This window comes from Gorilla gorilla, chromosome 6 (genome assembly GCF_029281585.2).
Source record: "Gorilla gorilla gorilla isolate KB3781 chromosome 6, NHGRI_mGorGor1-v2.1_pri, whole genome shotgun sequence".
Lineage (NCBI taxonomy): Eukaryota > Metazoa > Chordata > Mammalia > Primates > Hominidae > Gorilla > Gorilla gorilla.
The window spans coordinates 135658618-135684449 of record NC_073230.2 but is presented as its reverse complement, the minus strand read 5'-3'; the positions used below and the strand labels follow the sequence as shown (position 1 = coordinate 135684449).

General features: G+C 36.0%; 1 protein-coding gene across 4 annotated transcripts in view; it reads left to right on the top strand.

Moving 5' to 3' along the window:
* GRM8 (glutamate metabotropic receptor 8) overlaps positions 1-25832 on the top strand; it is an 824239-nt gene that overhangs the window by 651626 nt on the left and 146781 nt on the right. For all 4 annotated transcript variants that reach the window (XM_055392490.2, XM_055392491.2, XM_019030487.4 and 1 more), the window contains exon 8: positions 3556-3692. In XM_055392490.2, coding sequence (XP_055248465.1) covers positions 3556-3692 — 137 coding nt within the window. The remainder of the gene's footprint in view (positions 1-3555; positions 3693-25832) is intronic.

Sequence of the window (25832 nt, the reverse complement as noted above, 5' to 3'; positions counted from 1 at the left end):
CATTAGGAAAGCAAGATGCAAGGGTCATCAGTAATAAAAACCACTTCAGCTACCGGTGATTAACTCAGAGCCCATTCACAGATGTGTCAAAGTTTCCCCGTGGTTTCTAATGTCACATTAATAACAAAGTGAGAGGATTTATTTGGTCTCTCCATTTGTGAATATAAAAGATGACAGGAAATATACATGAAGTTCATAACGTCATGCAGAGGGAAGCATGGATTTGCTTGGGATCATTAGGGGATGCCTCTTTCATGCTTTCCTATAATTTATTGATTACTCGCTCAGTACTGAACACTGTCTTTGCTGCAGTGCTTACAAAGATAATAGATACTTTTGACTTTCTTAAGAAGACCATAGTTTTGTGAAGATTGCAGAGGGTCCACCCAGTGTTGAGCACATAATAGGCTCTAAAAAAGTATCTGTGCAATAAATGTTTGGTCAGGTACAGGATGGATAGTAAGTCTGTGGAATGTTGTGAGTGCTTCGATATTGCATGTTAGTACATAAAGAGGTGGTTGGGCACCTTCCCCAGGGTTGGAGTAAGATTAAGCTTCTGTAAGTGCATGATCCTTGAGCCTCATCTTGAAGGAATTATATAGAGAGGGGTAAGGAGGAAAGAGGATGGGAAATTAGAGAAAATAGCCTGAGCAAAGACAGAATGGTGAGACAGAGCATAATGAATTTAGGGACCAGAATTTTAGGTATAGGTGGCATTGTGTTGAAAGAGAACAGAGATTAGTGAGAGTGACATCAGGAAAACTTATACGCTCACTGAGTTTATATGTTCTCATATAGACAGTGGCTCTCAAACACAGCATTTCCACAAAACAACAAAAGAAATTATAGTTAATATGTAATATGACATACTAAATGTTTTATATATATTGATTCATTTAATCCTTATATATCCCTCTGAGGTGGGAATTGCTGTTAGCCCACTATATAACTGAGAAATGTGAGATATAGGGAAATTAAGAAATGCACTCAAGACACCACATCAATAAGTGACAGAGGGGCGTTTGAACCCAATGATCTCTCTCCAGAACCCACACTTACAACTGCTTTAGAATATTGCACCTTAATACAATGTCAAATTTAGTGTAACTTGATTTTAATAATGATATTCAAAGTATCTAAGTTGGAAATTATTATATTTTGTGACAATGTGGCTCTCTAATGAGCTCTCTTGAGAGGCTTTCTTGACTTGGATATAGAAACAGCTAACACATTAGGAATTATGTATAACTCAGGGTATATTCATGGTAATGTGTTATACAAATTACATTATTTCATCTTAGGTACTGTTATTGTAAAAAAGATTGGGAACTGCTGTTGTAGAAGATAAGGAGTCATTGAGTCAAGGAAGTGACAACTTGGGAGATTTTAAGTAGAGAAAATTAAGTATCCCTTTATTGAGGAGAGAATATGTAATTAAAATATTTCAAAGTGATATATAAACGTCAGGAATTGATCATGTTAATGTGAAATTCTCAACATATGTGTTTTTCCAGCCAGAAATATCTTCCTCATTTGAATTTCAATGATCTTTTGTCTAGCCATCACTTAGAGAACTTTCAACATCCTTTCTATTACTATGTGTTGGTGTGTACTGAAAGTAAATGTGGAGTGAATAATTTATCCCCATGCACTGTTCTAAGCACTTGACAAGTGTTGATTATTTAATTCTCACAACAACTCTATGAGAAAAGTATCATTATTACTCCCATTTTACAGGTGAAGAAACTGAGGATTTAAGAGGTTAACCTGCTCGAGGTCACTAGGAGCTGAGAAAGGTTTTGGTCAGGTTTGGCAAATAGGTTCTAGTTGAATATATAAGGAGTAGCTAAGATAGTACTGCTTGATTGGAGAGCTCTTATTTTACTCTCTGAATAATGTACATCTATCGATTTATATATAAAGTCATTTCTCATGTGAATTAACAATAATAGTAATAATAATGTACATATTTACAGCTCTTTTAGGACTTCAAAATTTATTCATATTTATTGTTAAGTCTGTGTGGTAAGTGAAGGAAAAGGGACATACACAAGTTGTGGAAATCAATGGGGAATGGAGTGAGCCTGGACATGTAACTTCCAGTTCCAGGAGCAGAGCTCTTTCTTCCATGCGGTGCCATCTCTTGCAGCCTCAGCAGTTCCTGATGATACCAGATATCTGTAGTCTCATCAGAGAACTCACACCATGTTTAGATTTTAGGAAGAATCAAGAAAACAGAATATTAGACATCTGTCCATTAATTACTGGAAAAGTATTCACATTGTTGTTATGTGACTCTGATTACATTTATTTACAGGTTACTGTGTTTTTTTGATAAAGTCATCAATTTGTTTGATAAGTTAAATATTTTAGAATTTTGTGATGGCTGATAATTAGGTAAACAACTCTACAGATAGAATAAGAAACTCATTATAAGATGGGAATATGTACAGTTGACGTATATAACTATTAGTTATGTATACTTTTGGAGAATACAGTATGAGACAGAGATAACAAGAAGGGGAAACTCTCTAGCACAGTTTATAAATTAAATCCAATATCCTGTGAGAAGAGAGTCAGATAAAGACTCCAATATCCTGTGAGAAGAGAGCCTGCAGAGGGAAGACAGACACCAAGAAAAGGGATTGGTGTCCGGTGAATTTTTCAAGACAGGAAAGAATAATAATAAAAAAAAATGTAGAGAAGCCTAAAAGCTGTTAGAGAAAAGGATAGAGTCTATATAGATAGTGAAGCTAGATGGAACAAGAAGACATTGGGGTGGTGATCCATTTCTACTCTTCCCCTGTAATTACATAAAAGTTAATAAGAGGGAAAGTAAAAGTGAGTAGAAACTATTAAGAGAAAAGATGAAAACTTCCGAGAGGAATGGAGTTTAGAAAAGACTACAGTTCTTGCACCCTGCTGCTCTGCCACTGTTAGACCTGTCACTGTGAAGGGGGAGAACAATCATGATCTGGGCAGAGTTGGGACTTCCCATAGATCACTGCCTCACCCATTGAGAGGTTCCCAACAGTAGACCACATTGATATACTCTTGGGCAGAGGTAGCAGAGGCACAGGAACGGTGCTCTCTAACTGCTTTAGAGAGTTTGGAAAAAGCAAAACTCAGGATTCTGGCCAGAAAGTTCTCCTGCCATATTTTGAATTGCTGTTTGTAGTTCGTATTGTACAATAGCTGTCATGCTTCAAAACATTTACCTTTTTCTCTATTAACTATCATACTGTGTAGCCAGTATTGAATATTCAGCCTATCAACTTTTATTTATTTAGCTGTTATGTGCATTGCTTAACTTGGATACTCATCATTTACTTTCTAATATGTACAATAAAGCACGTCTTACTCGTGTATGTATGTCTGGGCTTCTTTTCATGTAAAAGATATTATGCTATCAAGAATGACCTTGTATGGATTGCAATCTTTGTATCACTTACTTCACACAATATATTTTTATCTACCATTCCTTCTAAAAGAAAAATAAACCCAGTGGGCTATCTTACTAAAACTTTATTAACATTGTTTTCTAAATCTTTATAGGCAGTGCTGGCACTCCTGTCACTTTTAATGAAAACGGAGATGCTCCTGGACGTTATGATATCTTCCAGTATCAAATAAGCAACAAAAGCACAGAGTACAAAGTCATCGGCCACTGGACCAATCAGCTTCATCTAAAAGCAAGTATCGTTATAAACATGTATTAATGTATATAGCTCTCCGGGAGGGATGCTTTATTTTTAAGTGTATGACTTTTGCTAGAATAGATTTTCCCCGTAAATAAACTGTTAGAAAATGTATGACTTGATTCTCTCTTCAATTTAAAAATGTTATGGACATTCTTCAGCCTCTTTAGGGAAATCTCCTCATATCTGTAAGAATTTAATGAATGATCTGATTTTTTTTCTGCAATTGACTATACCCTTAGATAAATTTTGCCCTTTTACGAAAGAGTCATTTGTTGTAATCTTTGTACATTTTTTGTATGTCTGTGTGTTGGAGGTGGTGTGGAATCGACTGAATATGCCCTCATTTATAAATTTGGGCTTAAAAAAAGGTCACATCTGGCTAACAAGGTGAAACCCCATCTCTACTAAAAATACAAAAAAAAATTAGCCAGGGGTGGTGGTGGGCGCTTGTAGTCCCAGCTATTTGGGAGGCTGAGGCAGGAGAATGGCGTGAACCCGGGAGGCGGAGCTTGCAGTGAGCCGAGATCGCGCCACTGCATTCTAGCCTGGGCGTCAGAGCGAGACTCCGTCTCAAGAAAAAAAAAAAGGGCACATCACTTTTGCCACATCACAAGGGGAGACCTTCTGGCTATATCTGGTTGATAGAAGTGAATTATACTCTGTGTTTATATTGCCTCTTTCAATTGCAACACCAGGGAAGGTTGATGTATCTAAGGGTGATGTTCAGATTACTTAACAGCCTTTAGAGCTACCTGCTGTTTTTGTCTACCGCAGGCACTCTTCAGGTCCAGTGTCCATTAATTCTGCAGTTTCCTCAAGTGGCCATGTGAGGGCGACTTGAAGAGCCCAGCCGGAAGCAAGTTCCCAAGGCCTGGGATTGGTGCCCAAAAGCACCTGGGCATTTGCCTGCCGGGTGCCGCACCGTCACCCAGAGTTCTATTTCTTTCGGCTGGAGTCTGATGGGTACTCAGTGGGGTTAGCACGTGGGGATGGCAGTACGGAGGAGGAACTTCATCAGGTGTCTCAGGCTGGTGGGCACTCCCTCAGAGGAGCTCTCTTAGGGCAGAGGTCCTTGGGGGATTTGGGGAGAGCTGCTAGGTACCATCACTCTTCAGTCCTAAGGGGCTCTGGAACAGGAAACCAATTCTGAACTTGATGGATAAGGGAGACCCAGGAAATCAGTGCACAGGGCTGTGGATGCTGGGGTGGGGAGGGCAGGGAGGGCAGCATCTACTTACCACCAGGTGAAGAATTATTTCACATTTTAACAGCCCTTTGCCCCATATTAGTGCACACTGGCTTTTTTAAGTATAGAGAAGTATGGAGCACGTTCTGTAGTCTCAGTTGAGGTTTGGATTTCGTTCATCCAGCATCTCTTCCACAGAAAAGTAGGACTTTTCACAGAAATTTGGTGGCCAGGAAATAACTACAAGAACAGTAGACATGGACACAGGAAGGGGAACATCACACTCTGGGGACTGTTGTGGGGTGGGGGGAGGGGGGAGGGATAGCATTGGGAGATATACCTAATGCTAGATGACGAGTTAGTGGGTGCAGCACACCAGCATGGCACATGTATACATATGTAACTAACCTGCACATTGTGCACATGTACCCTAAAACTTAAAGTATAATAATAATAAAAAAAAATAAATACATAAAAAAAGAACAGTAGACAGTAGGATGTTTTTAAAATGCTTCAAATAAACTAGGAAAATATTCTTCTTCTGTTCTGTTGTTTTAATGTGTAATTCACTCTTTCCTCTAACAAAAAACATCTCCTCTTCTTGATTCTCAGAGCTACCATAATACTGTGAGAGTGTATACATGCTTTCTCGTGTTTGAACCTAATCAGAAGACATCAATTTGATATTTTTAATCAATTTTTTTGTTTTGTATTTCCAAATATGTCCCCCAAAGTGATATGTCTATGCAGCACCAGTCACCCAAGTTCTCAGAAAATTAGACGATGAGAAATTACAAAACTAGGGAGATTATGATTTATTTTCTTCCTCATAATTATTACAGCTATGCATTTAGTAATGCACAGACAGCTTATATTTCTAACTATTGTAGTGATACGTAAGACCACATATCAACACTTTACTACTTCTAGGTGCTTCATGAAATCTTATCCATTGTTCTGCAATCCAAATTGACATTTATTGAAACACAACTTTGATAATGCCACAGGTTATTGATAATAGCTTTTTGACAGAAGCCCTTTTGAAAGAGGACCTATGGGAAATGAAATAAGACAGAAATGTTTTGACAAGGTCTAAGATAGGAAAGCTTTTTATCTGACTTTTATTAATGTTAGACTGCCTATCATTAACATATTCTGATGATTAGGGATTTACACAGCAAAATCCAGTGTTTGAGAAATATATACACTAACATACAACACCATTACATAACATAATTTTACACACATATATACACATATATACACATCTCGCCATATACGCATAATGTAGTTATAAACTTCCTATTGAATCTCAAGCTGCTCTTTTATGTACATTTAACAGTGCATGAAAGTTTTATGTTTATGACTGTGTTGTCGTTCATAAAATGTATCAAAACAATTTGTGAGAATTATTTCTCATGCATGATTATGATCATTTTTTAACTAGATAGCGTTGCGGGCTTTACCAAAATGGAAAATGCATCTCTTAGAAGAAAAAACAATAAATTGCACTGTGGAGAGAGGTTATAAATTAAGAATTGAATTCTGAGGATTATCAGGACAAATCAAATGACTTTTATCCTTAGGAGTTGGATTAGTCACCTGCTTGAAGGTGGAGTAGTAGAGTGCTTGGCAAGCTACCAACTTGTTAATGTTTTGCTTAGATCTATGGCAAAGCACTAAGCAAATTATTTGCCTCAGTTTTATCATGTCTAAAATGAAAACAGTAGCACCCACCTTATATGGTTGTAATAAGCATTAAATGAAGTAATACAACAAAGCCCTTTGCCCTGGGTTTGGTACACCTGAGATCTATAAATGTTACTTATGATTAATTCAGTATCTCAATATTGTATGTGGTCAGTGAGACACCTGATAGATAATGAGTGTACTGGGCAAAGCGAAGGTCCCATTAGAAGAGGGACTTGAGTTTGTGTGAGAAAGTTCAGAGACAGTCTCTGCATTTAAAATGCTGACTGTCCCCACAGCCAGTCCTTTCTGCCTGTCTTTGACATTGGCCTTAATACTTGGAAAATACCCCTGCACTCAAAAAACAAACTTTATATAAGATAAATTTATTTTCCTGTGCTACCATGTGAATAGATATCATCATCTAGGCAGTTATTTTTTGAATGGATTTGGGAAATTCAGTCTGTGCTCATACTCTGTTAAAAGGTGTTGAGACTATAGTGAATATGTGAACCCTGTTCTCGGGGAACTCACAGATTAGAAGGAGAGACAAACACTCGGACCAACCACTCTAGCGCAATGGAGCAGGTGCACTGATGAATATGGGTTTGCATGTATATATATGGGTTTGCAATGGCAGCCTAGAGAGAGGTTGCTAATCTGGCCTGACCTCTGGTGGGAATTGTCACTGTGGCCAAAGGAGGATACTGACAGGAGGATTTACTCTTATCCATATACTGTATCTCTTCTTGTTCTATTAAACCAGATTTATGATAGCTTTCACATTCTCAGTGGTAAGCATGTATCAGTCAGTTATCGGATTGAACTCTGCTTGTTTTCAAAGAGCCAGTTTTTCTGGCTGAATTCAACCATAGTATAAATTTGTACAAAGAGGGTATATGGTTAGGCATATTGGAATGCAGTAAATTTGCCTTGAATATGTCTTAGTGGATTGAATGAATTTTTTAAGTAAGTAGATTATTCCTTTTCTTTTTCCTGGAAAATATATTAGGTATTTCATTTCCTCAAAAGCATTGTCTTTATTGTTCCAAACATTACTGTTTCTTTTTTCTTTTTATGAAACTAACATATGTTCTTAATTTGGCAATTACAATCAGCATAATTTGTTTAAGTTTTCTACTCAGTAATCTCGGCCCACACATGAGGCGTGTATTGTCTACCTGAGAGTGGATTTGAACAATGAGTCTCTCTATTTTATTAGGCAGAATCTCTCAAGAGGCAGGTGGTCCTTATTAGTGATTACAAAACATATTGTAACCTAGAGGTTCAGAGTAAACAGAAGAGCCTGAACTGTGAAAAGAACAGCCATATGCTGCTCTGTGTCCACAGGGAGAACGTGTACTGGGGATGCTGTATGGGCCAAAAATAACTCGGGGCTTTTTTTAATGCTTTTTCCAACCAGATCCACTTTTTCTTGATTACTGTAGGAATGAAACATATGTTTTTATTGGTTTCAACATATTATTCTTTTTATAATCAAGGAAATAAGTTGAATATAAATGATAAATAACAAAGAATAGTGACTTCACAATGGTGTCCCAATCTGCCCAATTATTAGTGGCAGAGTGTAATTTGGAAGGGTGATTTGAAGGAGAAACTGAATTAATAATTTTGAACCTGATTTAATTTTCAGTGGATGACTCCATAGAAGAAAAACTTCTGACAGGATACTGAGCTTTGAGCCTCAGTTTTCTCATCTAAGTGGGATAATAGATATTATTATGAATAGTAAACACATTGTAATATGGTGATCAAGAAAAAGATCTCAAAGTCAAACAGAAGATGTTTGAATTCTGACCTTTCATTCATGAGCTGTATAGCCTTGGGCATGTGACTTAGACTCAGGTTCTTTATCTACCGACTTGATAGAGTTCTGAGATCATCAAGGAAATTGCATGTACCAAAATCCTAGAACATTGACTGGTACATATTAAGTATTGAACGAATGTGATAATAATAATTTTTGTTTTGTTTTGCCAGTACAACCAGCCTACTATAGAGGACCTATAGTGGGTATTTCAGTATGAAATCAAACTGAAGCTGTATTTGCAGTCTTCTTTCTGTCTTTATTCTGATGTTCTGAATAGGGAGTAGCTGTAAAGAGAGGTATATGCACCATGATAACTTGTCTGTCTACACAATAAGCCCAAAGTATTTGTTTTGATATTTTAAAAAGTAGCCTCTGTGATTCAAATGCTTTGGGAAAAACTAAAACTTGAGCAAACTTTCTGATGGAATTTTGCTCCACTAAATTGGTCTTTACCACATACCTATAGTATATTATTTATTTTAATTGAATGTATGTATTTTCCTATAGATGATCAGTTAAATATATACATGCTATATGTATGTATACTGGGGCTTCCTTGGCTTGCTTGGATTAAAAAAAGGGAAAATTCCTGAGTCTCCCCATTTGTCTCAGGGATTTTGTTTTTATTCTGGATAAACAACTGTTTTTTTAATGCAAAAATCATTACTTTCATTAATTTCATAGAGGAACAGCTTTTATATAATGAAAAATATTAAAATGGTTTTGAAGTAACAATGGACTGAATAGAGTTGAAACAGGGTTTGAGAGAAGACTTGACCTTTGTGTGCTTTGACAGTTAGGAAACATGCATTTTCTGTTTGCCTCTGTTTCCCTGTTTGCAAAGTTGCTTACATGTGAAAATGCTCTTTCCTATGATTGTCAGTGCACACACATACATACATATATACACAAACACATACATACATATATATATATATACACACACATATTCACCCTATGAAATAAGTATTATATGAAGCACTCCTTTTCCTACATAGCATAAGTGTGAGTCAATTCCCTGGGCCCTTTCTCTATATTCTGTTAGAACTTTAAATGCCACTTTAGTTCTTAACTTTGTACTCGATTATGAAAATACTTTGTTCTGTTTCCTTTCCTTGCAACAAGATGATTTTTAAAGCTGTGTATTTGTTTATTAGATGCTAATTTATTCTTTTCAAAAAGTCATTTTGAGGTCATTACTTATATCTCTGTTTATAAAATAACAAGATATAAGGTAACAATATGATTTGGTAAAGTCATATTATTCACACATTGAGCAGGTGTTAAGGTGATTAAATTTTAACCATATCCTTGCCAAGCCCAGAATAAGTACTCAATAAGTGTGTATTTAATATGTCATGAATAATATGCTGATCTTTTCTACATACTGACTGAACATAGATGGATGATCCAAGATTATCTATTAGGAAGTATACTCATGCACAGATTATTTATTCAGTGACTGTTCCCTGCCAGGCAGGATGATAGTCCATGGCGGGGCATCGGTATAAGATATACAGTCATCCCTATGTAGATATGGGGAATTGGTTTCAGGACCCCACATATACCAAAATCTATGCATGGTCATTTCCCCTAGTCAGACTTGCAGAAGCCATGCATATGAAAAATCAGGCCTTCTTATAGGCAGGTTTCACTTCTGCCAATACAATATTTTCTCTCTGTGTTCGATTGAAAAAAACCAATTTAGAAGTAGACCCATACACTCCAAACCCATGTTGTCCAAGGGTCAACTGTATTTCCAGATATCAACGGATTTCTAATTTATTAAAGGCAACCATATACTCATAACTACAATAATTGCATAATTATACAGGTACAGATTAAATAATAAACTATTTGAATTCAGTGGTTTGAATGTGAATTCAAGGAATCAATGATCACCTTAAACTAGGGACACTGGATAGTTTCTTGGCATAGATGAAATTCAAACTAGACTTTAAATTCTTTTAATGGTCAAAAATATTTGGAAGAACATATAGGCCATTGAAAAAGCATCCATTCATCCATCCACCATTCATCCATTCATATATTCATTTTGTAAAACTCACCTCCAGTTTGCCAATGCTCTAGTGCAGGCTGCGATGGTTTAGAAGTGTCTTACATTCAGTTCATTGTGTCATCCATGAAGTAACAGGACTATGCGGGTTCAGCATCCAAGGATATGTCTCTTTCATGAGCCCATACTAATACATCCAGCTGTGTTCCTTTATTCTTTTTCGACTTTAAACACACATTCATTATTAGCAAAGTATGATCAGCATTCACAAGGAAACATATTCTATCTTGGTCTAGAGGCTGAGGAACTAGAGAACTGTGTTGGTGTATCTGGTTTAAAACATTTCAGTACAAATGGGTCAAAAAGACCATAGTAGTTAGATGGCCTGATAGATACATCCTGACTCTTACCTTCCATTCTCAGAGAAGCAAGATAATTGGAGGCAAGGAACCTGTTCTATTTGGCTTTATGTCTTCAATGATTAGTATAATATGGTACTTACTAAGTGTTCATGAATAAATTAATAAACCAAAAATTTAAAGCACTGTTATCTTTACAAGGCCAAAAAGGTGAGCTGATCCTATGATAACTGAGATAATGTATAACCGAGGAGCACACTGTAGTAAGGGTAGAGCTAGGAGCCATTGTCAAGGTAATCAAGGACAAACTCCAGAATGGATAATCACGTTAAAAGATCCTTGCAATCAGGCCAGATAGAATCTGAGGGAAAGTCCAAAGTTACACACAGGAGCAAGAGGAGTGCATGTATGTGACCCAGATAAAATTCTGTGGGGCACGTTGTTACTATTACCACTGGCTTTTATTCTTGCCCATGCCATTTGCAGACCTACAAATACTGAAGACGGCCTTAGAGTTACTGAGTGACTTCTGATAACTGTCTTTGAGGAGCATTTGCCATTGAATGGGCAGATCTATTCTGCTTACACAAGGACTTCATAATGCAGGTTGTTAAGTACAATAATACAGATGAGGACGTTGTCTAGGTTTTCATAGATAGATAAAGGCTCAGTTTCTTTACGGGACTGAGTATTATTTTGAGCTCCCAGAACAGAGGACAATCTTATCAGAGAACATTGTGGGGAATGAAGAGAGATAGCTTGAACTTAAATTCTATAAGACCTCATATACCATGAGAACATTTTAAGATATTTTTGAGCTACACTGAGTTTTTCAATAGAGAGATGCTCACATTTAAGCTTCAGGAGAATGTCTTTGGCAGCAAAGTGCAGATTAGCTGGAGAAGAGGTAGTCCGTGAGCTAAGTCAAAGCCGTAATTAAGATTTTTTTTTCTATTTTACTTAATTTTCTGATAGATTCTCTCTTGCCTATTTATCTACTTTGTTCCAGCCTTAATTCATAAAATATTTCGAAAGGCCTTACTAAGATACATTTATCACAGTAGGACAAATAAATAAGTGAGGACATTGGGAAGAAGGAATAAAGGGTGTTAGTGAATTTTAGTTCATACTCAACTTAGATTTTCCCAATAATAATAACAAATAGATTCATCTAGGCTGTTCAGTAGAGTAGGTGAAGTAATCTTGTTACTATTTTAAGAATATACAAAACTATGCCATACCAAATCTGATTTAATCTGATTAGGACTTGAGAAGCTGAATTCAGTTATCTAGATCCAGTTGGAGGCAGGTTTCTAGGGCAATCTACTAGTATTCAGGGTGTCTAGTTGTTTGTCAGGGAGAAATAGGGCATTAAAAACCTATCATTATAAAAAAATAGGAAAAAACCACAAGAGTTTAATTAGTTATTTAAATAATAACTGAAAATAACAGAAATAGAGAAGAAACAAAAAAGGTAGACCACATATGACTGAGAACACGTGATATTTTGTAAATAGAATGATGTTTAGCAAAGGCAGGGAGGAGTGGGGAAGGGGAATTAAGAAGGCTAGGTAGTGGGTACAAAAATATAGTCAGCTAGAAGGAAGGAGTTCTAGTGTTCAATAGCACTATAGGATGATGATAGTTAACAATACTTTATTGTATATTTGAAAATAGCTGGAAGAGAAGATTCAGAATGTTCCCAACACAAAGAAATGATAAATGTTTGAAGGAGATCCTAAATCCCCTGATTTTATCATTACATATTGTGTGCATGTATCAAAATGTCATATGTACCCCACAGATATGCACAACTATTATGTATCCATAAAAATTAAAAAGTTCAAAGATGGTTTAATTGGAAAAGGAAAATCAAAGAAAGTGATGCTGCTTAAAGACATAACATGAAGCAAGAAATATGTTTTTATACCAGCACCAAAGATGGATAAAAGAAGCTAGTGACTCTAGACTTTTATGGGGATAATAAAGTAATAAAAATGAAAATAAATGATATTTTAATCCTTATTTTAACCTTGGGAGGAGTAAAATAAGTACAATTTTAACATAACAAGTAGAATAAGTAGGTTAAAATAAGGTTATAAACATAAAATGAAGCTCTGGGATGGAGGAATAACTGGTAAAAAGTCATTTTATTGTGGTAGATTTACATGTGAATCCTGTATCCTAGAGTACTTTTAAAAGCTCAGTGGGTTTCATCAGTGTTATGTGAAATCTAAAACATACAAGATAATTACAACTAAGAACTGAAAAGTATTGTATATTAATTAAAAGATGTAGCCTCCCATTGTAGATAGGCCAGTGATTTATAAGAGCAAGACAAAAGAACAATTAATGTTTATTGACTGAATCAAAAATTTCTCATGACACCTTTCCTCAAAGCTTCCAATAAGTAACTGAGGGAGGAGAGCCAAAAGCTAGGATCCTCCTAAACTCCCCGTACTACGTTAATATGGTTATGGATGCCATATTTACAACTGAAGTTACAGAAATATGCAATTGTGTATAATCTCAGGGGTTTGAGGTGTAAAATAATGTTTTCTTTTTAGATTATTTCGCTTTGTTGTATATTTAAATGATGAAATATACAACAAGGACATAGAAATGTACTAAATTTTACTAGTATTTGATTGCTTTCATTTGTTATAAAATCATTTTTATTGATGTTATTGTGAGATAATTGCAGATACATTTGCAGTTGTAGGAAATAATTAAGATTCCATGTCCCTTTTACATAGTTTTTTCCAATGATAACATTTTGCAAAATTATTGTACAGTATCGCAACTAGGATATTGACATTTATGTAATCTACCAATCTTATTCAGATCTCCCTAGTTTTACTTGTATTCCTCTGTGTGTGTGAGTGCATATGCTTTTATTATGTATTTAGCTCTCTGCTATTTTGTTAACCATTTATATCTGCGTAAGTGCTACCACAGTAAACATACAGAACATTTCTGTTATTGCAAGGATTCCTTATGTTGTCTTGTTATATCCATATTGATTTCTCTCCCATATGCTTCGCTCCCCAATGCCTGACAACCACTAATGTGTTCTCTATTTACATAATTTTGTCATTTCTAGAATGTTATACAACCCTATCAATAAGTGGGCAAAGGACATGAAAAGACATTTCTCAAAAGAAGGCATATATGTAGCCAACAAGTATATGAAAAAACGTTCAACTTTACTAATCATTAGAGAAATGCAAATCAAAACCACAGTCAGATGCCATTTCACATCAGTCAGAATAGCTATTACTAAAAAGTCAAAAAAAGCAGGTGCTGGTGAGGTTATGGAGAAAATGGGAATGTTTATACACTGCTGGTGCGAAAGTAAATTAGTTTAGCCATTGTGGAAGTCAGTTTGGAGATTTCTCAAAGAACTTAAAACAGGATTACCATTCACCCCAGCAATCCCATTACTGGCGTATATACCCAAAGGAATATAAATAGTTTTGGTTTTTGGGGTTTTTGTTTGATTCAGAGTCTCACTCTGTTACCCACTCTGGAGAGCAGTGGTGCTATCTCAGCTCACTGCAACCTCTGCCTCCTGGGTTCAAGCGATTCTTGTGGCTCAGCCTCCTGAGTAGCCTGTGCCACCACACCCAGCTGATATTTGTATCTTTAGTAAAGACATGGTTTCACCATATTGTCCAGGCTGGTCTCAAACTCGTGAGCTGAAGTGATCTGGCTGCTTTGGCTGCCCAAATGTTGGGATTACAGGCATGAGCTACTGCGACCAGCCGGACTATAAATCATTCTATCATAAAGACACATTCATGTTCATGTTAATTGCAGCACTGTTCACAATAGGAAAGACATGGAATCATCCTAAATGCCCGTCAACAGTAGACTGAATAAAGAAAATGTGGTACGTATACATCATGGAATACTACACGGCCATATAAAAAAGGAGATCATGTCCTTTGCAGAAACATGGGTACCCTATTAAGTACTATGCTTCTTACCTTGGTGTCAAAATAATATGTACACCAAACCCCTGTGACATACCCTTTACCTGTTTAACAAACCTGGACCAGGTGCAGTGGCTCACACCTATAATCCTAGCACTTTGGGAGGCCCAGACAGGCTGATTGCTTGAGTCCGGGAGTTTGAGACCAGCCCGGGCAACATGACAAAACCCCATCTCAAAAATAAAATAAAATAATAAAATAAAATAAAATAAAATAAAATAAAATAAAATAAAATAAAATAAAATAAAATAAATAAAATAAAATAAAATAAAATAAAATAAAATAAAATAAAATAAAATAAAATATAAATAAAATACCAGAATTAGCTGGGGTGGTGGTGTGTGCCTGTAGTCCCAGCTACTGGGGAAGAGGAGGTTGCCGTGAACTGCGATCATGTCACTGTACTCCAACCTGGGTAACACAGTGAGACCCTTTCTCAAAAACAAAAACAAAAAGAACAAAAACCAAAAAAACAAAAATCCACAAACCAAACTTCACATGTACCCCTGAACCTAAAATAAAAGTAAAAATAAAGTAATATAAAATTTTCATCAAAGCTGTGTAAACAAATCACACAGTATGTAAGCCTTTGGATTTAGCTTTTTTTACTGAGCATATTTTTTTTTAAATTTCATCCAAGTTGCTGCATTGCTTTTTATTGTTGACTAGCACTCTAATGATGAATGTACCAAGGTTTGTTTAACCACCCACCCTTTAAAGGACACCTGTAAAATAGTTATGAAGAAACCTGCCATGAGCATTTATTGAATTGTATTTAGAGAACAGCAGGGTAGAATGATGTCTCAGAACTGAACTAAATCATTTCTTAATGGACAGATAAAATTTATGTATTTACTATGTACAACATGATGTTTTGAAGTATATATACATTGTGGAATGCTTAAATCTAGCTAACATAAGCATTACCTCACATAGTCATGATTTTTGTGAGAAGAACACTTTATATCCACTCTTTTAGCATTTTTAATGAATACAATATATTATTATCTATAGTCATTATGCTGTACAATAGATCTCTTGAACATATTCCTCCTAAGTGAAATTTTGTATCCTTTGCCCAATATCTCACAAATTCTGCCATCCTTCAATGACCCAAGCCCTTGTTAACCATGATTCTACTCTCTGCATCTTTCTAGATTCCATATATGAGTGAGATAATATGGTATTTATCTTTCTGTGCCTGGCTTATTTTACTCAACATAATGTCCTCTAGCTTCATCCAAGTTTTCACAGATGACAGTATTTCATTATTTTTATGGATAAACAGTATTCCATTATGTATATACACCACATTTTCCTTATCCATTCATCCACTGATGGACACTTAGGTTGATTCTACATCTTGACTATTATGAATAATGCTACAATGAACATGATAGCGCAGATATATCTTCAACATACTGATTTCACTTCCCCTGGATATATATCGAGTAGGAGTTGGCCAGATCATATGGTATTTCTATTTTTAATTTTTTGAGGAATCTTCATATTATTTTCCATAATGGCTACACTAATTTACATTCCCACCAACAGCTTGCAAAATTCCATTTTCTCCATATCCTCACTAATACTTTTTATCTTTTTGATAACAGCCATCCTATCATGTGTGAAGTGATACCTCATTATGGTTTTAATTTGCATTTTCCTAATGATTTGTGATGTTGGGCGTTTTTTCATATACCTATTGTCTATTTGTATGTCTTCTTTTGAAAAGCATCTATTCAGGTCCTTTGCCCAATTTTTACCAGGTTATTTGTTTTCTTGCTAATGAGCTGTTTGAGTATCATATATTTTGGATAAAACCTTTTGCCAGATGTATAATGTACAGATATTTTCTCCCATTCTGTAGGATGTCTCTTCACTCTTGTTGATTGTTTCCTTTACTGTGCAGAAGCTTTTTAGTTTTGTATAGTCCCCTCATTTATTTTTGCTTTTGTTTTCTGTGCTTTTGGAGTCACATCCAAAAAGTCATTACTTAGACCTATGTCATGGAGATTTTCACCTATGTTTTCTTATAGCAGTTTCATAGTTTTGGGTCTTATATTTAAGTATTTAATCCATTTTAAGTTAATTTTCATATGATGTGAGAAAATTACCTAAATTTATTCTTCTGCATGGTAGATATCCAGTTTTCCCAACATCAGTTATTGGAAAGACTGTGATTTCCCCATTGTATGTTCTTGGTACCTTTGTTGAATCAGTTTGCTGTAAATGTATGGATTTATTTCAGGGCTCTCTATTCTGTTCCATTGGTACATTTGTTTTCATGTCAGTACTATGCTGTTATAGTAACTATAGCTTTGTTGTACATTTTAAAGTTAGGTAACATGATGCAGCTTTGTTCTTTTCACTCCAGATTGTGTTGGCTATTCAAAGTCTGTTGTAGTTTCATACAAATTTTAAAATTGTTTTTTCTGGTTCTGTGAAGAATGGCACTTGCATTTTGATAGGGATTGCATTGAATTGTAGATAGCTTGGTGTAGTATGGACATTTTAACAATATCAACTTTTTCAATCTGTGAACACAGGATATCTTTTCATTTATTTCTATCCTTTCAAATTTTTTCACCAGTATTTCATAATTTTCAATGTATAGATCTTCTAACTCCTTGTTAAGTTTATTCACAAATGTTTTATTTTTTGTAGTTATGTAAAGGGGATCACTTTCTTGACGTTTTTCAGATTGTTCTCTGATTTTTGTATGTTGATTTTGTGTAATGTAACATTACTGAATTTGGATATTAGTTCTAGTAGTTTTTTAGTGTTTGTTATAAATAACAGCATGTCATCTACAAACAAGGACAGTTTATCTTCTTCTTTTCTAATTTGGATTCATTTTCTTTCTCTTGCCTATTGCTTTGACTATGACCTCCAGTATGTACTGAATAGAAGAAGTGGCAAGAGTGGTCACTCTTGTCTTCTTCTAGATCTTAGAGAAAAAGCGTCCAACTTTTCCCCAGTGAGTATGATGTTAGCTACGGGTTTGTCATATATGGCCTTTATTATGTTGATGTACATGCTTTTTATACTTAATTGTTGAGAGTTTTTATACCTAATTGTTGAGAGTTTTTATCATGAAAGTATGTTGAATGTTGTCAAATATTTTTTATCTGCATCTATTGAAATGATCATATGTTTTTTGTTCTCCCTTCAGTTAATGTGATGTATCACATTTATTAATTTACATATGTTGAACCATCCTTGTATCCCTAAGATGAATCCCATTTGATCATGCTGAATGATCTTTTTCACGTGCCTTTGAATTCTGTTTGCCAATATTTTGTTGAAGATGTTTTACATCAGTGTTCATCAGGGATATTGGCTTGAGGTTTTTCTTTTTTTTTGTAGTGTTTTTATCTGGCTTTGGTATCAGGGTGATGCTGATCTTGTAAAATGAATTTGGAAGTATTCCCTCTTCAATTTTTTAAGGTTTTAAATAATTGGTATGAGTCGTTCTTTAAGTTTTTGATAGAATTCAGCAATGAAGCCATCAGGTTCTGGGCTTTTTTTTTTTGATGGGAGACTTTATATTATTGATTCAATCTCCTTACTCATTATTGGTCTGTTTATGTGTTTATTCATTATTGGTCTGCTAAGATTTTCTATTTTTTAATAGTCTGGTCTTGGCAAGTTGTATACATCAAGGAATTTACCCGTTTTTTTCTGGGTTTTTCTATTTGTTTGCATGTAATTGTTCATTGTACCCTCACAATCTTTTGTGTTTCTGATGTATCAGTTGTAATGTCTCCTTTTTCATTTATGATTTTATTTATTTGTGTCTCTTTAAGTTTTGTTGAATTTGTTAATCTTTTCCAGAAACCAACTCTTAGTTTTGTTGATCTTTTCTAGTGAGTTTCTAATATCTATTTTATTTATTTCTGTGATGATCTGTTTTTTTTCCTTCCTTCTACTAACTTTGAGCTTAGTTTGTTCTTATTTTTCTAGTTCCTTAAGGTACAAAGTTAGGTTGTTTACCTTAGACTGGTCTTTTTTGATGCAAGCATTTATTGCTATGAACTTTCCTCTTGGAACTGTTTCTGTTGTATCCCACAGGTTTGGGTATGTTGTATGTTCATTTTTGTTTGTCTCAAGAAATTTTTAAGTTTATCTTTGAATGTTCTGTAAATATCTGTTAAGTCCATTTGTTCTAGGGTACAGTTTAAATCCATTGTTTCTTTGTTGACTTTCTGTCTTGATGACCTCTCTAATGCTGTCAGTGGAGTATTGAAGTCCCCCACTATTAATGTGTTGCTGTCTATCTCATTTCTTAGGTCTAGTAGTAATCATTTTATAAATTTGGAAGCTCCAGTGTTAGGTGTATATATATTTAGGATTGTGATACTTTTCTGTTATACAAGGCCTCTTATCATTGTATTATGTCCCTCTTTGTCTTTTTTAACTGCTGTTGCTTTAAAGTTTGTTTTGTCTGATGTAAGAATGACTATCTGCTCTCTTTTGGTTTCCATTTACATGGAATGTCTTTTTCCACCTCTTTATCTTAAGCTTATGTGAGTTCTTATGTTTTAGGTGAGTCTCTTGAAGGCAGCAGATACTTAGTTGGTGAATTATTATCCATTCTGCCATTCTGTATCTCTTAAGTGGAGTTTTTAAGTCATTTACATTCAATGTTGGTATTGAGATGTGAGGTACTATTCATTGTGCTATTTGTTGTCTAAATACCTTTTTTTAAAAAAAAATTTATGGTGTTGTTGTTTTATTGGTCCTGTGAAATTTATGCTTTAAGGAGGTTCTGTTTTGATGAATTTCAAGGATTTATTTCAAGATTTAGAGCACCTTTTAGTAGCTCTTACAGTGCTGGCTTGGTAGTGGTATATTCTCTCAGCATTTGTTTGTTGAAAAATATTGTATCTTTCCTTTATTTATTAAGCTTAGTTTCACTGGATACAACATTATTGGCTGATAATTGTTCTGTTTAAGTAGGCTGAAGATAGGGCCCCAATCTCTTCTAGTGTGGAGGGTTTCTGCTGAGAAATCTGCTGTTAATCTGATAGGTTTTCCTTTACAGGTTACATGGTGCTTTTGCCTCACAGCTTTTAAGATTCTTCCTTCATCTTAACTGTAGACAACCTGATGACAATGTGCATAGGTGATAATCTTTTTATGATGAATTTCCCAGGTGTTCTTTGAGCTTCTTGTATTTGAATGTCTAGATCTCTATCAAGACTGGGGAAGTTTTCCTCAATTATCCCCCCATATATGTTTTCCAAACCTTTAGATTTCTTCTTCAGGAATACCAGTTATTCTTAGGCTTGGTCATTTAACATAATCCCAAACTTCTTGGACGCTTTGTTCATTTTTTTAAATTCTTTTTTTCTTTGTCTTTGTTGAATTGGATTATTTCAAAAACCTTGTCTTTGAGCTCTGAAGTTCTTTCTTCTGCTTGTTCAATTCTATTGCTGAGACTTTCAGTGCATTTTGCCTTTCTATAAATGTGTCCTTGATTTCCAGAAGCTGTGATATTTTTATTTATGCTATCAATTTCACTGAAGATTTTTCCCTTATATCTTCTATCATTTTTTTTTTTATTTCATGAAATTGGACTTCACCTTTCTCTGCTGCCTCCTTAATTAGCTTAATAATTGGCCTTCTGAATTCTTTTTCTGGCATATCAAGGCTTTCTTCATGGTTTGGATCCATTACTGGTGAGCTAGTGTGATATTTTGAGGGTGCTAAACAACCTTGTTTTGTCATTACCAGAAGTGATTTTCTGGTTCTTTTACATTTGTGTAGGCTATGTCAGAGGGAAGATCTGGGGCTCAAGGGCTTCTGTTCAGACTGTTTTGTCCCATGGGGTGCTCCCTTGATGTAGTACTTACCTACTAGGGGGTGTCTGCACAGAGTTCTGTGATGTGAACCATCTTTTGGTCTCTTAGTCATGGATAGCAGCACCTGCTCCAGTGGAGGTGGCAGGGGAGTGAAATGCATTCTGTGAGGGCCCATAGTTGTATTATTGTTGTTTATTGCACTAGTTTTGTGCTGATTGGCCTCCTGCCAGGAGGTGGCACTTTCAAGAGAGTATGAGCTGTGGTAGTATAGGGAGGATCAGGCAGTGGCTGGAGCCCTAGAACTCCCAAGAGGATCTGATCTTTGTCTTCAGCTACCAGGGTGGGTAGAGAAATACCATCAAGTTGGGGCAGGGTTAGACATGTCTGAGCTGATTCTCCTTGGGCAGGGCTTGCTGCAGCTGCTGTGGAGGATGGGTTTGTGGTTCCCGGGTCAATGGAGTTATGTTACCAGTAGGATTATGGCTGCCTCTGCTGTGTCATGTAGGTTGCCAGGGAAGTGGGGGACAGCCAACAGTTACAGGCCTCACCCGACTCCCATGCAATCCAAAAGGCCAGTTTCACTCTCACTGTGCCTCCCCGCAATAGCACTGAGTTTGTTTTTAGGCAGTGGGCAAGCAGGGCTAAGAACTTGCCCCAGGCTACCAGCCTCCCAGCTGAGAAAGCAAGCAGGACTTTCAGGTTTCATACCTCCTTGCCTGCCTGTGTCTGCACTCTGGATTCACTCTCTCCCCCAAGTTCTGTCCAAGAAATTTTGCATGTTTGGTTGGAATTGTTACAAAGTTCAGCTTGAGGTTTCTTTTTATCTGTGGTCTTTTCCCAGTTCCACTGGCAACCCTCCCCAAGGATCCCTGTGAGACAAAGTCAGAAATGGCTTCCCTGGGGACCAAGAGAGCCCACAGGGCTCTTCTGGCACTTCCTCTACTCCTGTATTTCACTTGGCTCTGTAAATTGTCTCAGTTCTAGGTAGGGTCAAATCCTTCTCCCATAACCTGGACCTTCGAGTTCCCCAGTGAGGGTGTGTGTTCACCCTTTCCCACTTTCATACTTTGGGCACTCATAGTATTTGGGCTGTCTCCTGGGTCCTGCAGGAGCAATCTGCTTCCTTCAAAGGGTCTGTGGATTCTTTTGGCTTTCCTGGTATATTCCTCCAGTAGTTCTTTCAGCAAAAGTTCATGATGTATCTCCACATGCTGCTCTGCCTGTCTGAGTGGGAGCTGCAATTTAGTCCTGCCTCCCATCTGCCATTTTCCCCCATAAATCCTATGTGTCACATTTTCTTTATCCAGTTCACCACTGATGGGCATCTGGGTTGATGTCATGTCTTTGCTTTTGTGGATAGCTCTGTGATATGCATATGAGTGCATGTGTCTTTTTGGTAGAATGATTTATTTTCCTTTGGGCATATGTCCAGTAATGAGATTGCTGGGTCGAATGGTAGTTCAACTCTTAGTTCTTTGAGAATTCTGCAAACTGCTTTTCACAGTGGGTGAAATAATTTATATCCCCACCAACAGGTAATCATCAGAGAAAGGCAAATCAAAACACTTTTCAACTTTCTATCAATATTATACTGTCTGTGGCACTAGAACCAAACTCTTACTGCGTATCCAAGACTTCATTAAAGTTGTCTCTGCTCTGTCTTTCTTAAGTTATTCTAATACTCTTCTAGACTTGCCTGTAACTAGTTCTCATTTGACTGCTTTTCTAGCTGTCAGAGCCATGGGAACATATGTTTTTTTACATTCAGGTCATTTCATTAGATTCAGAAATCAGATATGAGTTCTAGATGAAGCCATTACATTGTCCTTGAGACTGCTGACCCAACATCTTTGTGAGATTTTTCTGAAGGGAATCAGAGGAGACTGCAGTTGTCATATGCTATATAAATCCCCTACTAAGAACATACTTTAAACTTAGTGACTGTTCTTTCTTTTTCTTTTTTTTTTAATCTTGGGATTTTTAATTACATAAATTTAGTAAACTCTTCAGATATTATTTTTCATACTTCACATTACTTTTTTTTCTTTTTTTTATTATACTTTAAGTTCTAGGGTACATGTGCACAACATGCAGGTTTGTTATATATGTATACATGTGCCATGTTGGTGTGCTGCACCCATTAACTGGTCATTTACATTAGGTATATCTCCTAAGGCTATCCCTCCCCCCGCCCATCCCATGAGAGGCCTGGTGTGTCATGTTCCCCTTCCTGTGTCCAAGTGTTCTCATTGTTCAGTTCCCACCCATGAGTGAGAATTTGCGGTGTTTGGTTTTTTGTCCCTGCGATAGTTTGCTGAAAATGATGGTTTCCAGCTTCATCCCTGTCCCTACAAAGAACATGAACTCATCCTTTTTTATGGCTGCATAGTATTCCACGGTGTATATGTGCCACATTTTCTTAATCCAGTCTATCATTGATGGACATTTGGGTTGGTTCCAAGTCTTTGCTATTGTGAATAGTGCCGCAATAAACATACGTGTGCATATGTCTTTATAGCAGCATGATTTATAATCCTTTGGGTACATACCCAGTAATTGGATGGCTGGGTCAAATGGTATTTCTAGTTCTAGATCCTTGAGGAATCGCCACACTGACTTCCACAATGGTTGAACTAGTTTACAGTCCCACCAACAGTGTAAAGATGTTCCTATTTCTCCACATCCTCTCCATCACCTGTTGTTTCCTGACTTTTTAATGATTGCCATTCTAACTGGTGTGAGATGGTATCTCATTGTGGTTTTGATTTGCATTTCTCTGATGACCAGTGACGATGAGCATTTTTTCATGTGTCTGTGGGCTGCATAAATGTCTTCTTTTGAGGTGTATCTGTTCATATCCTTCACCCAGTTTTTGATGGGCTTGGGTTTTTTTTTGTAAATTTCTTTGAGTTCATTGTAGATTCTGGATATTAGCCCTTTGTCAGATGAGTAGATTGCAAAAATTTTCTCCCATTCTGTAGGTTGCCTGTTCACTCTGATGGTAGTTTCTTTTGCTGTGCAGAAGCTCTTTAGTTTAATTAGATCCCATTTGTCAATTTTGGCTTTTGTTACCATTGCTTTTGGTGTTTTAGATATGAAGTCCTTGCCCATGCCTATGTCCTGAATGGTATTGCCTAGGTTTTCTTCTAGGGTTTTTATGGTTTTAGGTCTAACATTTAAGTCTTTGATCCACCTTGAATTAATTTTTGTATAAGGTGTAAGGAAGGGATCCAGTGTGAGCTTTCTACATATGGCTAGCCAGTTTTCCCAGCACCATTTATTAAATAAGGAATCCTTTCCCCATTTCTTGTTTTTGTCAGGTTTGTCAAAGATCAGATGGTTGTAGATGTGTGGTTATTATTTCTGAGGGCTCTGTTCTGTTCCATTGGTCTGTACCTCTGTTTTGGTACCAGTACCATGCTGTTTTGGTTACTATAGCCTTGTAGTATAGTTTGAAGTCCGGTAGCGTGATGCCTCCAGCTTTGTTCTTTTGGCTTAGGATTGACTTGGCAATGCGGGCTCTTTTTTGGTTCATATGAACTGTAAAGTAGTTTTTTCCAATTCTGTGAAGAAAGTCATTGGTAGCTTGATGGAGATGGCGTTAAATCTATAAATTACCTTGGGCAGTATGGCCATTTTCATGATATTGATTTTTCCTATCCATGAGCATGGAATGTTCTTCCATTTGTTTGTATCCACTTTTATTTCGTTGAGCAGTGGTTTGTAGTTCTCCTTGAAGAGTTCCTTCACATCCCTTGTAAGTTGGATTCCTAGGTATTTTATTCTCTTTGAAGCAGTTGTGAATGGGAGTTCATTCATGATTTGGCTCTCTGTTTGTCTGTTATTGGTATATAAGAATGCTTGTGATTTTTGCACATTGATTTTGTATCCTGAGACTTTGCTGAAGTTGCTTATCAGCTTAAGGAGATTTTGGGCTGAGACAATGGGGTTTTCTAGATATACAATCATGTCATCTGCAAACAGGGACAATTTGACTTCCTCTTTTCCTAATTGAATACCCTTTATTTCCTTCTCCTGCCTAATTGCCCTGGCCAGAACTTCCAACACTATGTTGAAAAGGAGTGGTGAGAGAGGGCATCCCTGTCTTGTGCCAGTTTTCAAAGGGAATGCTTCCAGTTTTTGCCCATTCAGTATGATATTGGCTGTGGGTTTGTCATAAATAGCTCTTATTATTTTGAGATACATCCCATCAATACCTAATTTATTGAGAGTTTTTAGCATGAAGGGCTGTTGAATTTTTTCAAAGGCCTTTTCTGTATCTATTGAGATAATCATGTGGTTTCTGTCATTGATTCTGTTTATACGCTGGATTATGTTTATTGATTTGCGTTCAATTTTTTAAACTTAGGCAACTAATTATCCTGTTTCTAATGTAGTTTATTGAAGAATTGGCTGATTTTTATAAACAGTATCCATAAAATGTGTAACGGGTGGATTTCGTGTTGTTTAAGGCACAAATGAACTTAATGGACAAACCTTATGAAGATTGTGATGATACGAAAAGCATAACTGGAAATTAGGAGATGTGTTTTTAATTCTCACTAATCCTCAGATGGGTTTGTGCCTTATTGTTTAATATGTAGTGCCTCAATTTCCATATTCATAGAATTAGGAATTTGCTACAGTTATTCACCAAAATTTCTTCCTGATATATTCTCTAATTATTTATTTCAGATATTGAAAATTAGGTTAGAGTGTATTTTTCTGCTTATCTATTAATTTTTATTGTTAAAAGGTACTCTAATAAGTTTGTGCTCTCATTTTTTTGTATAAATAGAAGCGATGCTATACTCACAGTGTTTAAGAATTCACAGTGTTTAAGAATTCGGAGATCTTCTTTATATGATTAATAACATTTTATTTTCAATTGGGTTATTTATTTTAAAGAAGGATGAGTGCTTTTAGCTTATGAATACTAAGACTAACATGAGAGCATATAATAACCACTTATTTTGCTTACCATTGTTTTAATAAACATGTAAAAATTATTAAAAATGACTATGATTTTTTTTTTTTGCTCTCACAGCGGCATGTATTAAAAGATGCTTTTAAAAATAGTGCTCTGCTACAGGGAAGCTAAATTTATTCTATTAGGTAGACTAAAACAGGCCTAAGTGGAAATGACAAACGTTATTTGGGAAATGCTAATTGTTTGAAAAGCACTTTTTGATGAAGATGAAAGAAGAGTTAAGTTCTATGTTTGTAAAGTTAGGAGTTTTTATGGTT